Raw genomic sequence first — 21,261 nt, 5'->3', positions numbered from 1 at the left:
CCATGTTTTATCGGAGGGTGAGAGCAGTAATGACAGTAATGAATTGACAGTATTTTGGAATAAATGAAGCATTTTTTATATAGTTGTCTGAACCTTTCATAGCATGCTCCATGAAAATACTACACCAACCATGAAAGCATTCACCAAAGGCTTAATTAAGTCAAGTAGGTCACACAAAGGCTATTCTAAAAAGGTTACATTTAGAAAAGATTCACACACCTTTAATGTCCCACAATTTATTACATTTAACCCTTATATAATAACAGTCCATACATACAATGACAATCCTGTCCCTCCAACATACTGAAACCTATTCTTCATTCTCCAACTCGCAGGGCGAGGAACTGAAATGTCAAGCAGCTATACATCTGGAAATAATCCTCCATTTTTTTATGAATTGCTCCAAACCCAATTATACTCGGAATTACATGTTCACTCCTATCTGCCTAAAAGTACTGGACACCTGAAAGTGACATCTCCTTTATGGCAATTAGTTGGATCCGAATTAAATATCTTTAAATAACCAAAAAAAGTAACCCACACACATAATATCAAACTTTCACTAAGCAAGATTGTGACAGACATGTATATTTATTATAGTATTCCAGACAGTATTGGCACACTGTCTGGAAGGGTTCTGGGGGCCTACAAAAACCCCACCCCCCAAACAGGTCAAAAGAAAATGTAATTACAGGAAATGAGTTTTAAAAATGCAAAATTCTCTCAGCCTCATGGCAAAATGTGTAGAATAGATTGGGACTAGCTATAAAACTGCAGTATGCCACTGTATTGGCAACGTGGCAGAATGCTACTCGTCAATGTTTAGGGATTTCCAGAGGGGTGTCCTGTCCATACTCTGAGCTATTTCAGGAGAGGTGACACACAAGCACGGTCTTAAAATGCAGCCGGGGCTGAGGGCTCTTGTAGAACTAATCAAACCTGACCGCACCTCTCGGCTCTTTCTCAGAACTGAACCAATGAACAGCTACTCCGGTCACACAGGTCCACTATGACACATAGGATGCCAGCTGCTGACCTATTTTATATCCTTAGAAATAGACTGACTAGAACAGGCATCCCCATAATTCTATTTCTATGTTTACCAATCACCAGGGAGTCACAACACATGCAAACTGATGCTACATGCAATTTTTCAGTGGTCTTGATGCAGTTCCAAGACTTGTTTTCTTCCAGTATTATCACATATTATATAGTTCAGTCTCAGATCAAGGGTGAGAACCCCTTTTGGCCACATCATAGTCCTAATTATTATTATATCATTTTGTAAATAGGGCTTTCTTCTAAACTCACCAAGAAAAACATAGAAATCAAGGCTTGCAGTGCGTAGGCCAAACTCCAGGTGAATGTAAGTAACTAGTTCAGCGTTGCACACTTTTCTATCCGTTCATTGACACCTTTCTAAATAATTAATAGATATGTTTAAATAGATATAAATTAGCATAATCAGATACAACAACAAAGAGAGAGTCCAAATTGATAGAATTATTGGTAAGTGAGCAGCGTCACTCACTGAAGGTAGATCCCACAGCAATATTAATACTTCAACGTTAGTGGACAAGAGATGTAAATAGTACACACTCCTCTTAGGAAATAGGTCCCTTGTTTTGAGTCCACCCCACAGTTACTACAGGTTGTAGCTGAATGTTCAAGAGGTTAAGTTAAGGACTGATCTGGGTTCAGGAGAATAAGCTGCGGAGCTGGAACAAGAAGTGGTCCTCCTTGTTTTTACTTGTCCTGCAGCGGCCATTCATATAGTCCCAAGCAGAGCGCTTGCAGTAGTTGTAGAAATGCTCCTCTGCTTTCTTCAGGGTGAGGTTCAGGTCCAGAGTTCCCTGCAAACTGCACAGAGAGAAACACGAAGCGAAAGACTGATGAGTCTGGTTGTATTGCTTTGTAATGACAAGGCAAATATTCAGAGGATGGACGGACGCAGACACACACACACACACACACAACCTGTTGGTGAACTGGATGAGCTGCACGTCGTTCCTACAGCTCAGCAGGGCGTCTCTGTTGTCCAATAATATGGTGGCACAGATGAAGAGTTCAAAGGTGAATTCTGTGTTGACGGCCTGTGCCTCAGACACTGGTTTATCCTCTGGAACCATCCCAGAACATCCGTTACAACACAAACAAATCACAAGAAGGACAACATACCATTGTTATAAGCAAATACAGAAGGACCAAAACGGGCTTCTGTAATTTCATATTACCAATTGTATGGACATATACACTACATGACCAAAAGTATGTGGGCACCTGCTTGTCGAACATCTCATTCCAAAATCAGCGGTGGTCCCGTTCTGTGAGTTTGCGTGGCCTACCACTTCACGGCAGAGCCGTTGTTGCTCCTACATATTTCCACTTTACAATAGATAGTGTATTTGGAACCATAGGCTGTGCACTGTTTCTTATGTACTGTCACACGTGACACGTCACTGTCTCACTAGCCTGGGACTTGGAAGGATGGCCACAGGAGACTACCGTCTCACCTACACCGTGCCTACCGTCTCACCTTCAGTTGAAGTCAGAAGTTTACATACACTTAGGTTGGAGTCATTACAAATCGTTTTTCAACCACTCCACAAATCTCTTGTTCACAAACTATAGTTTTGGCAAATCAGTTAGGACATCTACTTTGTGCATGACAAGTAATTTTTCCAACAATTGTTTACAGACAGATTATTTCACTTATAACTCACTGTATCACAATTCCAGTGGGTCAGAAGTTTACATACACTAAGTTGACCGTCTATAAACAGCTTAGAAAATTCCAGAAAATGATGTCATGGCTTTAGAAGCTTCTGATAGGCTAATTGACATCATTTGAGTCAATTGGAGGTGTACCTGTGGATGTATTTCAAGGCCTACCTTCAAAATCAGTGCCTCTTTGCTTGACATCATGGGAAAAATCTAAAGAAATCAGCCAAGGCCTCAGAAAGACAATTGTAGACCTCCACAAGTCTGGATCATCCTTGGGAGCAATTTCCAAATGCCTGAAGGTACCACGTTCATCTGTACAAAACAATAGAACGCAAGTATAAACACCATGGGACCACGCGGCCGTCATACCGCTCAGGAAGGAGACGCGTTCTGTCTCCTAGAGATGAACGTACTTTGGTGCGAAAAGTGCAAATCAGTCCCAGAACAACAGCAAAGGACCTTGTGAAGATGCTGGAGGAAACAGGTACAAAAGTATCTATATCCACAGTAAAACGAGTCCTATATCGACATTACCTGAAAGGCCGCTCAGCAAGGAAGAAGCCACTGCTCCAAAACCGCCATAAAAAAGCCAGACTACGGTTTGCAACTGCACATGGGGACAAAGATCATACTTTTTGGAGAAATGTCCTCTGGACTGATGAAACAAAAATATAAGTGTTTGGCCATAATGACCATCGTTATGTTTGGAGGAAAAAGGGGGAGGCTTGCAAGCCGAAGAACACCATCCCAACCGTGAAGCACGGGGGCGGCATCATAATGTTGTGGGGTTGCTTTGCTGCAGGATGGACTGGTGCACGTCACAAAATAGATGGCATCATGAGGTAGGAAAATGATGTGGATATATTGAAGCAACATCTCAAGACATCAGTCAGGAAGTTAAAGCTTGGTAGCAAATGGGTCTTCCAAAGTTGTGGCAAAATGGCTTAAGGACAACAAAGTCAAGGTATTGGAGTGGTCATCACAAAGCCCTGACCTCAATCCCAAAGAATATTTGTGGTCAGAACTGAAAAAGTGTGTGCGAGCAAGGAGGCCTATAAACCTGACTCAGTTACACCAGCTCTGTCAGAAGGAATGGGACAAAATGTACCCAACTTATTGTGGGAAGCTTGTGGAAGACTACCCAAAACATTTGACCCAAGTTAAAAAATGTAAAGGCAATGCTACCAAATACTAATAGAGTGTATGTACATTTCTGACCCACTGGGAATGTGATGAAAGAAATAAAAGCTGAAATAAATCACTCTACTATTATTCTGACATTTCACATTCTTAAAATAAAGTGGTTATCTAACTGACCTAAAACAGGGGATTTTTACTAGGATTAAATGTCAGGAATTGTGAAAAACTCAGTTTAAATGTATTTGGCTAAGCTGTATTGACATTTCTGACTTCAACTGTATACCGTGCCTACCGTCTCACCTAGACCGTGCCTACCGTCTCACCTAGACCGTGACTACCGTCTCACCTAGACCGTGACTACCGTCTCACCTAGACCGTGACTACCGTCTCACCTAGACCGTGACTACCGTCTCACCTAGACCGTGACTACCGTCTCACCTAGACTGTGCCTGCGGGCGATCCTCTCCTGGTAGCGGGCGCGGTCCACCTGCTGGGAGATCAGCTCCAGGTGGTCACAGCTCAGGATCTCAAAGAGACGCAGGGCGTCACAATGCTCAAACTCTCTTTGGAAACCCAGCAGCAGCCATCTGGGAGAGGGGACACACATAAGTGTAAGTATACATATTTCATGCAAATACACACCTTCAAATTAGTGGATTCTGCCATTTCAGCCACACCTGTTGCTGACAGGTGTATAAAATCGAGCACACAGTCATGCAATCTCCATAGACAAATATTGGCAGTAGAATGACCCGTACTTAAGAGCTCACTGACTTTCAACGTGGCACCGTCATAGGATGCCACCTTTCCAACAAGTCAGTTCATCAAATTTCTGCCCTGCTAGAGCTGCCCCCGTCAACTGTAAGTGCTGTTATTGTAAAGTGTAAACGTCTAGGAGCAACAACGGCTCAGCCGCGAAGTGGTAGGCCACACAAGCTCACAGAACGGGACCGCCGAGTGCTGAAGTGCGTTAAAACCGTCTGTCCTCGGTTGCAGCACTCACTACCGAGTTCCAAACTGCCTCTGAAAGCAATACATTTTATTTGTAAGCTTCATGAAATGGGTTTCCATGGCCAAGCAGCTGCACATAAGTCTAAGATCACCATGCGCCATGCCAAGCGCCGGCTGGAGTGGTGTAAAGCTCGCCACCATTGGACTCTGGAGCAGTGGAAACGCGTTCTCCGGAGTGATGAATCACCCTTCACTATCTGGCAGTCCAACGACAGAATCTGGGTTTGGCGGATGCCAGGAGAACGCTACCTGCCCCAATGCACAGCGGCAACTGTAAAGTTTGGTAGGCCCCTTAGTTCCAATGAAGGGAAATCTTAACACTACGGCATACAATGACATTCCAGATGATTTTATGCTTCCAACTTTGTGGCAAAAGTTTGGGGAAGTCCCTTTCCTGTTTCAGCATGACAATGCCCCTGTGCACAAAGCGAAGTCCATACAGAAATGGCCGAGATCGTGTAGAAGAACTTGACTGGACTACACAGAGCCCAGACCTCAACCCCATCAAACACTTTTGGGATGAATTGGAATGCCAACTGCGAGCCAGGCCTAATCGCCCAACATCAGTGCCCAACCTCACTAATGCTCTTGTGGCTGAATGGAAGCAAGTACCCACAGCAATGTTCCAACATCTAGTGGAAAGCCTTCCCAGAAAAGTGGAGTCTGTTATAGCAGCAAAGGGGGGGACCAACTCCATATTAATGCTCATGATTTTAGAATGAGATGTTCGACGAGCAGTTGTCCACATACTTTTGTAGTGTATGTACTGCAAACACATATATATGCAGTATATGCGTGTGTGTTGTGCTGTGTACCTGTGACAGAAGGTGAAACTCTCCATGCTATCTGTGATCAGATGGGTGTGGAGCTGAGGGTCCAACTCCTTCAGCAGTGCCGCCTCCAGCTCTGAGTGACAACAATCAAAACGTACATAACATTACCTTATTATCAAGTCTACCATATTATTACACATGTACAGAGAAGACAAAAAAACCCCGATTAAAACTAACAACAAACCTATCTTCCTGTGCAGGCCATCAGCGCGGAAGTCCTTGGAGAACTTCTCCATGTAGCAGGAGAAGCTCCAGTAGGTGTCCACCTCAGAGTCCAGAACCTCCAGGAATCGGCTACAAAGGTCATTCATCCCCTGGGCATAGCTCACCTCTGACCCCCAGCGCATCAGCATGACACACACAATATGAGGAAAGTAAGTAAATACAGTTACTTTAGCTTACTACTAAGACTAAGGGGATAATTTGAACATGAAATATGCGTGTACATTTCTCGTAAGTTCTACATTTACTTCCATGGCAGATAGGGGCGAAAACGTACACGCACATTTATCAAGTTAGGATTTTGTGACATTTTACTTCGCCAATATTAGAGGGCTCTCTAACGACACTCTTTCTTTCAGTGGTTGGGTGACAACCGGCTCATGACTTTGACCAGTATACAGTATTTGCAGCACTAAAAACTGAGATAGGCAGGATCAAAGATAAACAGAGAGAGAGAAAAGAGAAAAAAATGACAAGAGAAAGAGAGACAATAGGAGAGAGAAAGAGAGATTACCTGGGTGAAAAGCAGCATATGTGATGAGAATATCCCTCAACACCAGCAGATTGCCCAAGCCTTCACCCCTGTAAAAGCAAACAAACCGTCAACACTAGGGTTGCAAAGGGGGAGAATGTTACCGTCAACGTTACCAGTACACTACTGGAATATTGGACACTTTCTAGGATTTTAGGTAATTTTCATAACATGTAACAGATAAAATAAGATGTTTTAAAATGTGACAAAGCTGTTAAACATAATCCTTAATATGACACATTAATTTTTGAATACAGTTGGTGTTTAATATGACTGTTTCAGCATGGAATATCCTTTCTATCTTTTTTATACGCTTTTATTTATTTTACTATGGGTTTGTCAATATGTCTGTTGTAAATGTTTTGGGGCCGAACTGGTGGTAGTTGTGAAAAAAGTAAATAGTTGGAAGAGTTGCAGAGGTAATTGCAAACAATGTCATTATATTTAATATGTTTTTTCCTTATGTAGGTCTATCCACTAGAACAGGGTTTCCAGAACCTTTTTTTTGCAACCCCACCATGTAAAAACAGTGATGTAATAAAAGGCCAATGTTTACTTTTTTAATTGGGTCTATGGCAGTCTATTACAAATCAGTTTGACAGTACTTTAATCTAAAGGAAGTATGGTTTGAGGTGACTGAAATGCATCAGAAAGGTATTGGGAAGTTCAGAAGATTAGGCAATAATTTTGCATGGTATTCTATGTAGAAAAGATCATAATTGATGATATTCTTTCCCCCCCCCAGTCTGATTTAGAGCCTGATCTTGTCCACTCTGTTCTAATGAGTCCTGCACAGCTTGAGGCAAACAGAAGACACATACGTATTCCTTATCTTTCAGTGAAGGGGTCATAATATTTTGTAGCTTAAACCATAAAAAATGTGAGACACATTTGTAGGAAGAAAACAGAAACTGCTCTGTTTATTACAACCGTATCTAGTAGCTACTGGAGGTTACTGACAGAATCCCGGTTCTATGAACCAAGAGCAATTATTCATATTTTTTATTTCAGTCGCAACCCTTAGTTTGGGAAACGCTGCACTAGAAACTAATGGACAATATGGACACACAGATGTAAAGATTAAGAAAATATCACTATTTTATGTTTTTTTAATTTTTTTAATTTACCATAGATAAATTAACTGTTTATTACCAAAATGACTGACAAAATCTGATAACTTTGGTAAATGACCAGTAGTTTTGCAACCCTCGTTAAAACAAATCAGATCAAATACACGGACACCTCGCACAAAAAGACTGTGATCCTTAAAATGAGCAACTACATGTAGCCTACTGGCTTTATATGCGTTGTAATGTCAAGCTAAAAACCTTTAACGTTGTAACGACACAGCCTTCTTATCCTAAAACCAACAACAGGTAGTCAGTGTGTCACTGCTTACACATGTTGACAGAGAACGAACACTTAAGGCCCTACTCCAATATGCCCTGTTGATTTAAGTGTTGAACTGTTTGTAGCTGACAGCCTGCCAGAGGAGTTTAAACATAAATCCTGTTAAGCTTCCTGTTAAGTGTTGAGCAATGTTCCCTGTAAAGGCATCAGCATGCTTTAGATCGCCTGGCGCCTAGCCGAGCTCGGCTAACCGAAACTAAACTAATGTGATCACTTACTCAAATAAAAAACCTTCGCTTGAAAAACGAGAAAAAAAGTGGCAATAGTACTGTTTGTCCATTTTGAGATGCCGAAGCCAGTATACACCTCAATAAATCAGGATTTATTTAAGATAAAATTAACAACAGATTTCTTGAGTTGAGGTTTTTCCAGAGATCTTAATCGTGCAACTTGGCATCTGAATAGAATGTTTGGTGTAGTATTTCTCAAGTGAACAAAATGTGCATGAGGACGAGTCATCTCTCGTTGAATGATAACAATCACTTCATTGAAGAATCCCTACTGGTGACCAATCTCCGACGAGGGGGCGTAGACTCTGGCTACCGACTTACTATTTGATCACCACAAAGTATTGAGTATTCATCTGTGAGATCATTTCATTGGCCCTCTGTCTCAATGTACAGAGACTGAAGTTGATAATGAACTAAAGCCACTCACGAGTAGTAGGGTAGGTCTCTGTCTGTCCGAGGCACGTCCTTGTCGATGATTCGGATGGCCTCTTGGAGCTCCTCCAGATCAAAGGTTACCCGCTCAAACAACACCTGGGTTCAGGGGTCAGAGAAACAAAGATATTAGTGATCAGATGGACTATGTCATCACCTCAGACTTCATTCTGTAACATACTGTAGACTGTAAAGGTCTGTAACAAGACATGTCAACCTCTGAGAGTGTGACCAGCTGTTAAGAGATTGTAAAATATAATAATATATATAATATTCAGTAATACAATGACAGAGTGGATTATATTGACCTTTCCATGACTAAAAAACACAGTTTGTAGCCTAACACCCATATCCTGGTGCAATATAAACTGACAACATTTCAAACAGCCCCAAGCTAAATTACTGTAGTACATTTTCAACATATAGCACTTCTGTTGAACATATTAACTATGAATAGGTGAATGGTCAATAGGGAAGGTGTATGGTAATTTTGATCTCTTACACTCAAAAATGTAAAGAGGGAGAAGCGGTTAAACCATATACTTTGCTGGAGTTTTGAGTGTACTTTCTGAGGCTGGTGGTTTACCTGGGCCTGTAGCTCCAGGAAGGACAGCCTCTCCCTGACCTCATCACTCTGGTTCTGAGCCTGCAGCTGGACCCTGTCCTGCCTCACATCGAAGTACTGCACCGCTGCCACCAATTCAGCTAGAAACACACACAGGGAGGGAGGAAGAGAATGGGAGGCAGGTGAGCGTGAGTGAAGGAAGTAACTTTACAGGAGGAAACCAGGGAGAATTTACAAAATTGGTTGAGCTCAGATTCCAGCATAAAGTTGATGAGTCTAGAATGAGGTGCTGAACAACAATAGATAGCAAGAGAGAGAGAAAAAGAGAGCGAGAGAGAGTACAAGTTGATCTACATCCGGGCCCTACCATCGGTGCCATTTATACGCAGTCGGACGGCGGCAGGAAAAAGCTGCTGCCACTTCCTCTTCATGGAGTGGTAGCGGACGTTGAGCTGCTCCTGCAGAAGGGGGCGCTCCAGAGAGGTGGAGCTGCAGGGGTACACCCCGAACAGGAAACGCCACACCTGGCCACGCTCCGAATGGGACACACCACCTAGACACATACAGCACAGGTTGAGTCCAGATACTTTACAATGGCTTCTTTCCTCCTGTGTGTTCCTTTTCCTCACTCCTCAACCTCACTGATGGGAAACAACTGGACAGGTGAGAGATGCAATGACATGTCCACTTGGTGTTCTGGACTGGTAGGTCTCTTTTAGCTTTTCAACAGAATCGACTTTTGCATAAGAGACAAGGACTTTTGCATAATTTCACAGGAATGTGAAGACAAGACTAGAACTAAAATATAAAAGATAAGCTATTGGATCACTTGGCCTCTGACTAGATAGAGATGTATCATTTTTTTATTTAACTAGGCAAGTCAGTTAAGAACAAATTCTTATTTACAATGACAGCCTACCCCGGCCAAACCCTAACCTGAACAACGATGGGCCAATTGTGCGCTTCCCTATGGGACTTCCAAACACAGCCGGTTGTGATACAGCCTGGAATCGAACCAGCATCTGTAGTGACGCCTCTAGCATTGAGATGCAGTGCCTTAGACTGCTGCGCCACGCGGGAGATAAAGTGGCTAATTTATTCCTTCTAGCTAATTTATCCCTAAACAAACTAGGCTTATAATGGTTAGTGTGCAAAACAAGTCTTGATCCCCAGCGTGGAGACCTTTAGCTCCCTTCTTAGAGCTCTGACAGGGATCATTATAATGTTTTTACACCATAGTCACTGCAGCTAATGATATCGCACCAGAGGAGAGAAGGAATGTGCATCGATGAAAGGAAGGGGGATTTTTCCATGTTCCTGGTTACATTTTTTGATAAACACAGTCACAGTAGTAACCCCTCTGTAGCAGAATACCATGTACCTAGCTCACAGAGCTCTACCTTGCGTGCAATGGAAGACTCATGATTTTCAGCGCGACAAAGCCCTAGGGGTTCCTAAGTCAGTGGGGGGTTCAGTGTTTACTGTCAACACTATGCACCCTGAGTCCTACATCTTGGTCATATACTGTAGCTGTTTCCCCTAACCACTGATACATGGTCAGATATTTTGTCATCCCTAAATGGTTAAGGTTATGATTGGTAGTTGCATAATCTGATCCTAGATCTGATGTTAAGGTCCATTTCACCTTGAGCTTGAAAACGTGAGTGAAGGCCCTGAGTGTACCGGTGACTAACTTATGCACTGATGCAGATAGAAGCTAGAAAGTATGCTGTCCTCAGCTATTCACCCATTCATACACTCCTCTTGTTTTCCCTCAGGAGCAGCTGTGTGTGGACTGTTGATGTCATACCCACAAACCATGACTGATGGATTTCATGTGAATAATGATTTTTCCTCCCTCTTAACATAATCTGTCAGATCACACCAAAGTCTTGACTGGTACCTGTAAAACCAAACCATTGTCTGTTTCTAAAAGTCATGTTGGGAGTCTTTGCTTGAGGGGTCTCAGTGAGGTTTGATTACTTGGCTTTCTAGAGAATGGTTGAACTGTAGTGCAGTCAGTCAGCTAGCTTCTCAGGCAAACATCACTTCCTCTTGACTTGTAGATAGTGATAGAGCAATACCAAATATGGGAAACCCAGCACTGGGAAACAATTTAACTTTACTTAATTTAAACTTTGTGATAGGCTCCAGCATACTGGTCCATAATGTTTGAATATTAAATAATTGTCAATCAACTAATATGTTGAATTGTGAATTGCTGAATTGGCAGTGATTTATGCCCATGAATTTCTCTTTAGGATATCGTAACCCATCCTTACCGTTCTTGAAAATGTGCATCCGCAGCCTGGACTCGTCCACTCTCCCCTCTGCGTCCATAACGCCAGGTAACCCGAGAGGTGTCGTGGAAGGAGCAGGTAGGTTTACCAATGGTACTTTCTGCTGGTTGCCAAACTCCGCCGTGACATGATTGCCAGGTGCACTTCTTTCCGTTGTCCCATTATTTCCCTTTGTTTTAAGGGGAGTCCCACATACCCCGAGTTCTTTGGCGGTCCTTTCACGACCGGGAATATCGAGTGCAGGTGAGTGCGGTAGCCCGTTCTCCTGTAGAGTGTCCATGATGTATATTCTCACTAACGACACGAAGTGTAAAACACAAACATCCCTCCTCGTGAAACCGGTTTGAGTGCCCGCTACATTTGTTTGTTGCTAAATAAAAAGTTGCGTTTGAAGTTCCTTTCACTTGTATGTTTATGCTGCGCTCCGATTTTAAATGGAATATGCTTCATTCAACACACAGGAGTTAGGACATTTCCCAGTTCAGGCAGGAATCCATGTTATGCTCTGCCCACTTAAACCTCACGACCAAAGTTCTTCCTGTGAGTCAGTCATATGACTGAACCTTACTGTTTTGTGTGTGAGGCCTACATTCGGGTTTTTATGTCGGGTTGAAAGCCGCAATTCTTCCGCTACAGGAGCATTTTAACACCACCTAGGGGTTTTTATGAGACAACTATTTCTACTGGTCAATCTGGCATAAACGTTTAAAAGTGAAACGCCTTCATTCATATTCTTGGCATTTTATGATGGACTAGGCCTACAGCTAACTAGTCTAAACTGCTCTTTTATCACCCAAACCTTTACAATTCCTCCCACACTATGAATGGAAGTGGTCTGTGAAATGCAGAAGTGGTCTGTGAAATGCAGATTCAGTGCAATACTAAACGTACAAACTAATGACTAATATAATGACCATACAATATGTTGGGCCTTTTTCCATTAATGAATTGAATAACTACTTAACATTTTTTTATTTAAATGACATCTTTAACAATTGATTGAGGCCTCCAAGCACTATGATGACCAACAGCTTCACTGCCAGAAAAGCATAAAAATAAAATAGTTGCATCTCGGAAGTATTTTCCTCTTCTGCACCTTAAGAACAAAATCATATTGAAAACATTAACTACAAAGGGAAGGACTACTGTCATCTGTATGATAACTTGATACATTTTTGAGCAATACAATAGTAAGGGAATAAATGTGATATTTTTTTTTACCTAATATGTGCATTTTCTTTGTTGTGTTACCTGGGATAACTGAGGTAAATATTAACCCATAAGGTGTAGGTTTAGCCTCGCTGATGAGGAGTCTTGTCCCATTGCCATGGTACTGCTTGTCCTTCCCATTGACGCAGCACTGCAGAATGCAGAAGTAGTTGCCTATGTCATTCAGTTCTAACCAGATCATCAGGATATTTGTGTCTGTTGTGTTCTGGTCGTAGGTTTTCTGAAACCTCCCCTTGAATCGGGGCAAGTCACCCATCTCCCTCCACACCTTCCTCTGGCCATGTGTGGCCGAGTTGATGTACCACTCTGCCCTGCAGCCAGTGATCAGCTCCCCGCTGTCCGACAGGACACGGCATCCCATGGAGACTTTCTGGCCCAGTGTGCCGGTCACCACTGGGTTCTGGTCCACCCATACACGACAGAAAGCCTGAAGAGGGACTGGACAACAGAATAGACAAATACTTGTGACAAATGTTCTCGTTATGGTATAATTAAGCAATAAGGCCTGAGGGGGTGTGGTATATGGACAATATAGCATGGCTAAGGGCTGTTCTTAACCACGACACAACGCGGAATGCCTGGACACAGCCCCTTAGCCGTGGTATATCGGCCATATATCACAAACCCCTGAGGTGCCTTATTGCTATTATAAACTTGTTAGCAACATAATTAGAGCAGTAAAAATACATGTTTTATCATACCCGTGGTATACAGTCTGATATACCACGGCTGTCAGCCAATCAGCATTCAGGGCTCGAACAACCCATTTTGTAAATAACTATATTTCTGTCAAGAGGATGACTTTCTTTGCCATCAAGACAAAAGAGACTATACTATAGTGAAACTAGATGCACCTGTTAAGATCTCTCCTATAGTTAACATTGGGGTTTGTGTCTGCCAACTACACAAAACTAAATTAATACCCAAACAAGATAAAACCATTACCTTTGAGAAGGATGATCACAATTAGGACAATGTGAAAGGTAGTCATTCCTTACAGCAACACGAAGAGCCAAATAATTAGCATGTTGTATGATACCAAAAGTCAGATTTTATGGGTTGAATTGTGGAAGAATTTCATCCAGATAAGAGATTCAGAGAAGAAATGTACTAAATTTGTCATTAAAGTCTTACCTTATGCCCCCAAATAGTACCGCAACAATTACAATAACCAACTTTACTTCCTTAATAAGTTCATTTCCTGATGCTCTAGCTACACTCTTGAGGTAAAAAAAAAATATATATATATATATAGATATGAGTCAAACCCACTGTGGTTTCCAATGTAGGCTTGTGTGAGCAAATGTCAATTGGATGTGGATATCAGAAATATTTAATGTGTATGTTTAAATCATTGACCTTGCAAAGGCCTAATGAATATAAAAGTGGTTTTGTTTTTCTACTTTAAAAGTTCCAGAGAGAGGTGAGAGAAAGACAGAGAGGGGTGAGCGATAAAGAGCTGAGAGAAAGAGGTGAGGTGAGAGAAAGACAGAGAGGCGTGAGAGATCGATACAGGGATGAGAGAAAGGCAGAGAGATTATATGAGAAATGTTTTCTGCATTCCTGATCATGCGTCAGTTACTCACTACCCCACAATCCCCACCCTGTGGCAGCCCCTCTCTAACAGAATATCATGTACCTAGCTAACAGAGCTTTACCTTGTGTGCAATTGAAGCCTCATGACTCTCAGCTTTTCAGCATGACTAAATCTCTTCGGCAACCACAGGTTAGAGATGATTGTGTTTACAGTCCAACACTGTATTCCCTGGGTCATCTCTCTCTTTCTCATATCTCCCTTACTGATAGAGTGAGAGAGAGAAAACAAATGGATTCCTTGACAGTTGTGGGAATGTACATTTTTAGTTGCCCATTGGTTCTGGGAACGAAGCCATACGTTTCCTGACCGGTAAAATGTTATGTTTTTTAAACGTCTGAGAACGGAAGTGAAAATTTAGCCTGTTCTGGGAATGTTAATTTTTAGGGTACAGGGAGGTTCTGAGAACGTTTCATTATGGAACCCTGATAGTTTCCCTGGGACGTTTTATTAACATTATGAGATCAAAAATTATAGGCTATTTGAAGGTAATTAAATAACATTCTGAGAACATGTTTCAATAACACTGTTGGCTTAGTTTGGGTTAACTGTTTTGAACCCATGGAATTTCATTTGTTTAGGCATTTTTATTGTTGTGGCACGGCATCGGTGAGATTCAAACCTATGATCTTCTGTTTTCTATTCATGGCATTAGTCCACTGCGCCACCAGGATGTTCAAACAGGGCCAATTTCAAAGGAAACAAGCGCTCATTAAGATTAGGTGTCGATAGAGAGAGTTTTGTTGATGCTGAGAACGGAATGTTTTTAAATTTAAAAAAGGTAACATTCTTGCATAAAAAAAAAATGTATTGTGTTTTTTATGTAAAGTTATCTTAATGTTCTGAGAACATGACGTTAAATAGAACCATGAGGAAAACCTGCAGAAAACATTATGTTGAAGTACTGAAATTTCCACCTAAGAAACATACAGTTCTCAAAACGTAATGTGCCATCTGGGTATCCTGCACCGTTTCCAGAATGTTGTGGGAAGGCTGTGTTCAAAATAACCATAGGACAACCACACTCTCCCCAAGCTCTAAGAAGGGGCGGCAGACAGCCTAGTGGTTAGAGCGTTGGACTAGTAACTGAAAGGTTGCAAGATCGAATCCCCGAGCTGACAAGGTGAAATCTGTCATTCTGCCCCTGAACAAGGCAGTTAACCCACTGTTCCCTTGTAGGCTGTCATTGAAAATAAGAATTTGTTCTTAACTGACTTGCCTAGTTAAATAAAGGTTAAAAGATAGAAACATATGGTTCTCCGAATGTTATGTGCTAGCTGTGTCTCAGTTTTCACAAAACTTCCTCAAATTCCTTTTTTTGTTCAACCACCATCATTGTTAAGTAACAGGAAATATACATGCAATACTTTTGACACCGCTCTTGTTATAAATGCTTGTCACTCATTTTACTGGAACCAGTTGGCTTTTAAGATATGTGCCAGTGCCATGGTCACTGCTGGTGTTTTCCTTGGACCTGTAGCCTCCTGTTTTTGCACCTCTTTTCACAACACAGTGAGTATCCTTCGTAGATTTTAGTTTTTATTTTGTTGTTGCTGAACCAACATTATTTCCCAATGCTTTACAGTCTCTGCTATGCTTGTTGGTCAGTGGTAATGTTGTATTGGTTGACACAATTATGATGGGAGCGCCATCTGACACCAGGCATCTTTAACACAACATGTAAACGATATTAGGAATCCGATGCATCATTATTTAGTTAACTTTCAAATCTCTCCGTTGGACCAGATGAGCCCATTGATGTGGATTGAGATGATGCTCATTTTGTCTCAGGCCTCTGGCACTAGTGGTATGTGATTCATTTTTATGTCAATATGCACTCAGTGTTTCCTTATGCTATGTCTAAACAACATGAACTGAATAATACTTTTGTTGTTAATTCAAACACAGGTGTGGATTGGAAAGCTGATTACCCGAAGGTTGTTTTGACCAAAATGGGAGAAGATGTGACCATACCATGCAATGTTACCTATCCCCCGTCCCCATCTAAAGAGCTTGTCCAGGCCTACTGGAAACGCCAGGGGAAAATTAAACTAACCATAAATGATAATGACAAGAATGAATTCCTCTATCACCCCATCAACACATTCGTCATCAAGAGTTTTCAGAACAGGACCAACCTGACAGGAAATGTCACTAAGGGAAACTGCTCCCTGAACATCAAGGGAATTGAAGAAGGCGACATGGGGAACTTCTACTACTTGAGAATTGCCACTGGAGCCAATAACTTCAGTTTTATTAATCAACTTGTCTCCATTCAAATATCTGGTAAGCAGTAGAGGATGCAATGTAAAGTGCCTTTGTTCAGTGCAGTGTGTCATTCATTTGATTTGGAGGAAATTAATCCCTACTGTATTTTTTCCATCTCAGTTGATTCCACAACTACAGTCCCACTAGCCATAACAGAATGTTGATCATTGCTTAACAGACATTTTCAAGTCTTGCCATAGATTTTGGTAAGCAACTCCAGTGTAGATTTGGCCTTGTGTTTTAGGTTATTGTCCTGCTGAAAGGTGAATTTGTCTTCCTGTGTCTGTTGGAAAGCAGACTGAACCAGGATTTCTTCTCGGATTTTGCCTGTGCTTATCTCCATTCCGTCTCTTTTTATAAAAAAAAACTCTATAGTCCTTGCTGATGAGAAGCATACCCATAACATGATGCATCCACCACCATGCTTGAAAGTAAGAAGAGTGGTACTCAGTGATGTGTTAGATTTGCCCCAAACATAATGTTTTGTATTCGGGACATAAATGTAATAAAAATAATAATAATTTGCAAACAGGATGCATGCTTTGGAATACTTTTATTCCGTTCGTGCTTCCTTCTTTTCACTCTGTCATTTCGGTTATTATTGTGGAGTAACTACAATGTTGTTGATCCATCCTCAGTTTTCTCATATCACAACCATTAAATTCTGTAATTGAAATCACTGCGGTTTCTTTTCTCTGGCAGCAGAGTTAAGAAAGACACCTGTATCTTTGTAGTGACTGGGTGTATTGTTACACCATCCACAGTGTAATTAATAACTTCACCATGCTCAAAGCGATATTCAATGTCTGCTTTTATTTACCCATCTACCAATAGGTGCCCTTCTTTGTGAGGCATTGGAAAACCTCCCTGGTCTTTGTAGTTGAATCTGTGTTTGAAATGTACTGCTTGACTGAGAGACCTTACAGACAGTTGTATGTGTGGGGTACACAGATGAGGTAGTCATTCAAATATCATGTTCAACACTATTATTGCACACAGTGAGTCCATGCAACCTATGCGACTTGTTAAGCACATTTTTACATATATATATACAGTTGAAGTTGGAAGTTTACATACACTTAGGTTGGAGTCATTAAAACTTGTCGTAAGTTTACATACACCTTACCCAAATACATTTAAACTCAGTTTTTCACAATTCCTGACATTTAATCCTAGTAAAAATTCCCTGTCTTAGGTCAGTTAGGATCACCACTTTATTTTAAGAATGTGAAATGTCAGAATAATAGTAGAGAGTGATTTATTTCAGTGGGTCAGAAGTTTACATACACTCTATTAGTATTTGGCAGCATTGCCTTTAAATTGTTTAACTTGGGTCAAATGTTTCGGGTAGCCTTCCACAAGCTTCCCACAATAAGTTGGGTAAATTTTGGCCCATTCCTCCTGACAGAGCTGGTGTAACTGAGTCAGGTTTGTAGGCCTCCTTGCTTGCACACGCTTTTTCAGCTCTACCCATACATTTTCCATAGGCTTGAGGTCAGGGTTTTGTGATGGCCACTCCAATACCTTGACTTTGTTGTCCTTAATCCATTTTGCCACAACTTTGGAAGTATGCTTGGGGTCATTTTTCATTTGGAAGACCCATTTGCGACCAAGCTTTAACTTCCTGACTGATGTCTTGAGATGTTGCTTCAATATATCCACATCATTTTCCTTCCTCATAATGCCATCTATTTTGTGAAGTGCACAAAGTGCACAAGGTGAGGTGTTGGCTGATTTCTTTTGATTTTTCCATGATGTCAAGCAAAGGGGCACTTAGTTTGAAGGTAGGCCTTGAAATACATCCACAGGTACACCTCCAATTGACTCAACTTCTAAAGCCATGATATCATTTTCTGGAATTTTCCAAGCTGTTTAAATGCATAGTCAACTGTGTATATATATATATATTTCCTTAATTATTTCCCGCAAACCCTACCCCCCCCCTCTAATTTGAGTAAACTAAACTAATAAACAACAACACTTGTTGTCTACTTCCAGCTTATACAAACAAAGGGTTGAATACTTATTGACTCAAGGGCTTGTAAGTAAGCATTTCACTGTTAGGTCTACACCTGTTGTATTCGGAGCATGTGACAAATACCATTTTGTTTTATTTTACATTTTAGCTTTTAATTTTTTTATTTGCCAACATTTCTACAAACATAATTCCACTTTGACATGATGTTGTATTGTGTGTAGGCCAGTGGGGGAAAAAAAGTCAAGGGGTGGGAATACTTTCTGAAGGCACTGTATCCATTTGAGAGAGGGTCTGTTGATTTTGCATTGGGAGGCAGGTAGCCTAGCAGTTAAGAGCGTTGGGCTGGTAACTGAAAGGTTGGTGGTTTGAATCCTTGAGCTGTGAAAAATCTGTTGATGTGCCCTTGAGCAAGGCACTTAGAAATAGTTGCTCTGGATAAACGTGTTGACTAAAATCATAATGTTTTTCACAGTGTTTGAGGACGCACTATCCACGACCACATATATTGCCACCACGGTCCCAGTGGTTGCAGTTCTACTGGTTGCTGTATTGGGAAGTGTTTGGTTCTTCAAGTACAGGAAAAGGTGTGTCCGGTTGATGGGTGTCCCCAGAGGGATGCACTGAACCTTGACTGACATTGATCCATTTCTATAGCAACATCATGTCCTCTGCCTTATATTAGTCATTGCAGATACATTTTAAATACATTTTTCTCACATTCACTAAAATAACTGAATTGATTAAATAGGTCCAGGGGTGTCACTAAGCAAGAGTCTGGATATTATGCTAATTTCACCATGACAACTCCAACGACCAAACCTGAAAGGTGTGCTTAAAACTATGAAACATCCTTCAGTAAATTGCTAGTTTGACATATTTAGTTTTTTTTCTTCTGAACATTACTCTAAAATATGTTCTTTGAGTTGACCTACAGTGTCAGTGAGATACTTATCTTCCCCTATCTCCACAGAGTCAAAACTACAAAGAAGAAAGATGACACCCAAATTCCTCCTCCAAAGGTCATCGATGAGCCCGTCTATGGCAACGTCCAGGTACATTACAGCACCCTGAGCAGATCTGTTTTAAACTGACCGTACTCTTTATAGTGATATCAACAGTCTACATGTACTAAGTCATCAGCTTTGGACCTAATGGTCTTTACCCACTGGGCAGACACTGGTTGACTCAACGTTGTTTCCACGTCATTTCAATGACATGACATTGAAGCAACGTGAAATAGACGTTGAGTTGACATCTGTGGCCAGTGGGTACTATATATGTTTACCATGTTGGCCATTTAGTGTTGTGCGCATAGCTTGTTGATAGCCCTTTCCCTGCCTGATTTCTCCATTTCTCTTTACAGGGTCCAGGCGATCCGATGGACAGTATGGATCAAATGGACAGTGTATATGCAAATGTGGATCATGCAAAACAGTGATGAAGCTGCATCTCAGATATCAGCACTGCTTAATAATACTTGTTGAATATGTGTGTGTGTGTGTTTGTGTTTTTATCTTGATTGTTTTCTTGTCAAAAGGCAGCTTACAGAGTATCAGCCCTCATTTCTCGTATCCTGTTTGACTTTCACTTGGTTAGACAATAATATGTGCAGTTTGTTTGTTAAATGTAATATACATAATTCAGTATGTAACTATTTTTTTAAAGGACTGGCTTTCAAATAAACATACCTACTGAGATATGCTACCTGTTGTTTGATTCAATCTATGTCAAAACATTTCACAAAAACAGCTCTCACAGTCCTATATTGGCAAGCATTCACAACTAAACGTAACATTTGTGCTGAGTTGGACAGAAACATAATATTGCCAGAAATAATCACATTAGCGCACGTTAGCTCAACCGTCCCGTGGGGACGTAACTCTATGACATGGACACACATCACAGACAATGAAGGCTCCTGATAAACCCTCTCCTGGTGGGGGAAGGTCAACTGAATCTACAACCTACAGGAGAACACCAGGTGGCCCCAGAGTTTGCACCCAGATCCTGGGAGACCTGAGCAAGGGAAACTGCATCCTGAGGATTGATAATGTTCAGCGCGATGACGTTGGACCGTTCTGTTTCAGGACTGACATGCCAGAGTACAACCAGTTCTCCTATGTTAGTAACATGGTTTGCATCAGTTTTAATGGTGGGTAGGCCTGTGTTAATTTGGTTGAGGATTTTTTGGCAATCTGTATCCTGTTGAATTGTTGAACGTGGCTTATTAAATGTGCCTTTCAAAAGGCCATATATCAGTCTTTGACTAATTGTTCAATGAATGCTTTTCTTCCGTGTCATGCTGTCCAGTCCCCCCTTTCTGTCAGTGAGGGAGGAGGTGAAGGAGTGGGAGGTGGTATCTGCCTCTTGCTATGTGTCTCACTCCTGCCCATCTGATCCCCCTCTCCTCAACTGGAGCCACTCTGGAACACCCAGCATCCAATCACAGCAGCATACCAAGGGCCAGTGGGAGGTGACATCATCCATGACCTTTACCCCCACCATCACTGATAACAACCAACCTCTGGACAGTGAACCGCTCAAAGACTCATTGTCAAATGTCACTCTCTATGACAAAGTTCTATATAGTACAAATGAGAGTGGTTATATTTCTTGACAATGTTGTTCCAAACCAAGTGGTGTGGCAGCTGTTGGGCTGAACAAACAAACTCATGATTGTTGCTTTGTGGGAAAGAATGACCCAGTCAGTGGCTCATCTGCGTTGTCAGTGGTGATTTTAGCATGTACATCTTGGTGGGGCAAACAAAAAATAAAACAATTGGGATGCATGC

At 41.4% G+C, this 21,261-nt stretch overlaps 3 protein-coding genes across 8 annotated transcripts; 1 reads left to right on the top strand and 2 right to left on the bottom strand.

Annotated features, from left to right (window-relative positions):
- Positions 1-220: 220 nt before the first annotated feature.
- On the bottom strand, positions 221-12,111 carry LOC106578002 (TBC1 domain family member 15). The gene is made up of 10 exons (XM_014156519.2): positions 11,382-12,111; positions 9,467-9,652; positions 9,121-9,239; positions 8,530-8,633; positions 6,445-6,512; positions 5,893-6,039; positions 5,691-5,781; positions 4,303-4,451; positions 1,978-2,119; positions 221-1,860 (listed from the first exon to the last, which is right to left on the bottom strand). Exons 1-10 carry the CDS (start codon positions 11,677-11,679, stop codon positions 1,698-1,700), a joined length of 1,467 nt encoding a protein of 488 aa, XP_014011994.1. The 5' UTR covers positions 11,680-12,111; the 3' UTR covers positions 221-1,697.
- Positions 12,112-12,356: 245 nt separating this feature from the next.
- Positions 12,357-13,825, bottom strand: LOC123728708 (uncharacterized). 4 transcript variants are annotated; one of them, XM_045700964.1, is made up of 5 exons: positions 13,764-13,825; positions 13,575-13,622; positions 12,898-13,067; positions 12,621-12,759; positions 12,357-12,495 (listed from the first exon to the last, which is right to left on the bottom strand). In XM_045700964.1, exons 2-5 carry the CDS (start codon positions 13,618-13,620, stop codon positions 12,371-12,373), a joined length of 480 nt encoding a protein of 159 aa, XP_045556920.1. In that variant the 5' UTR covers positions 13,621-13,622; positions 13,764-13,825; the 3' UTR covers positions 12,357-12,370. The 4 variants fall into 4 exon arrangements, with proteins under 4 accessions (XP_045556920.1, XP_045556912.1, XP_045556924.1 ...); XM_045700956.1 differs by having other exon boundaries at positions 12,621-13,067; XM_045700968.1 differs by having other exon boundaries at positions 12,651-12,759; positions 13,575-13,799.
- Positions 13,826-15,570: 1,745 nt separating this feature from the next.
- LOC106578317 (uncharacterized) lies at positions 15,571-20,173 on the top strand. 3 transcript variants are annotated; one of them, XM_014157006.2, is made up of 7 exons: positions 15,571-15,735; positions 15,970-16,030; positions 16,132-16,509; positions 18,942-19,053; positions 19,218-19,295; positions 19,440-19,521; positions 19,833-20,173. In XM_014157006.2, the coding sequence occupies exons 1-7, from the start codon at positions 15,670-15,672 to the stop codon at positions 19,905-19,907; spliced, it is 852 nt and encodes a 283-aa protein (XP_014012481.1). In that variant the 5' UTR covers positions 15,571-15,669; the 3' UTR covers positions 19,908-20,173. The 3 variants fall into 3 exon arrangements, with proteins under 3 accessions (XP_014012481.1, XP_014012484.1, XP_014012490.1); XM_014157009.2 differs by lacking the exon at positions 19,218-19,295; XM_014157015.2 differs by lacking the exons at positions 18,942-19,053; positions 19,218-19,295.
- Positions 20,174-21,261: the final 1,088 nt, after the last annotated feature.

The sequence above is a fragment of the Salmo salar genome, chromosome ssa02 (genome assembly GCF_905237065.1).
Source record: "Salmo salar chromosome ssa02, Ssal_v3.1, whole genome shotgun sequence".
Taxonomy (NCBI): Eukaryota; Metazoa; Chordata; class Actinopteri; order Salmoniformes; family Salmonidae; genus Salmo; species Salmo salar.
The sequence above is the reverse complement of the archived record's forward strand: the minus strand, read 5'-3'. Positions and strand labels throughout refer to the sequence as shown.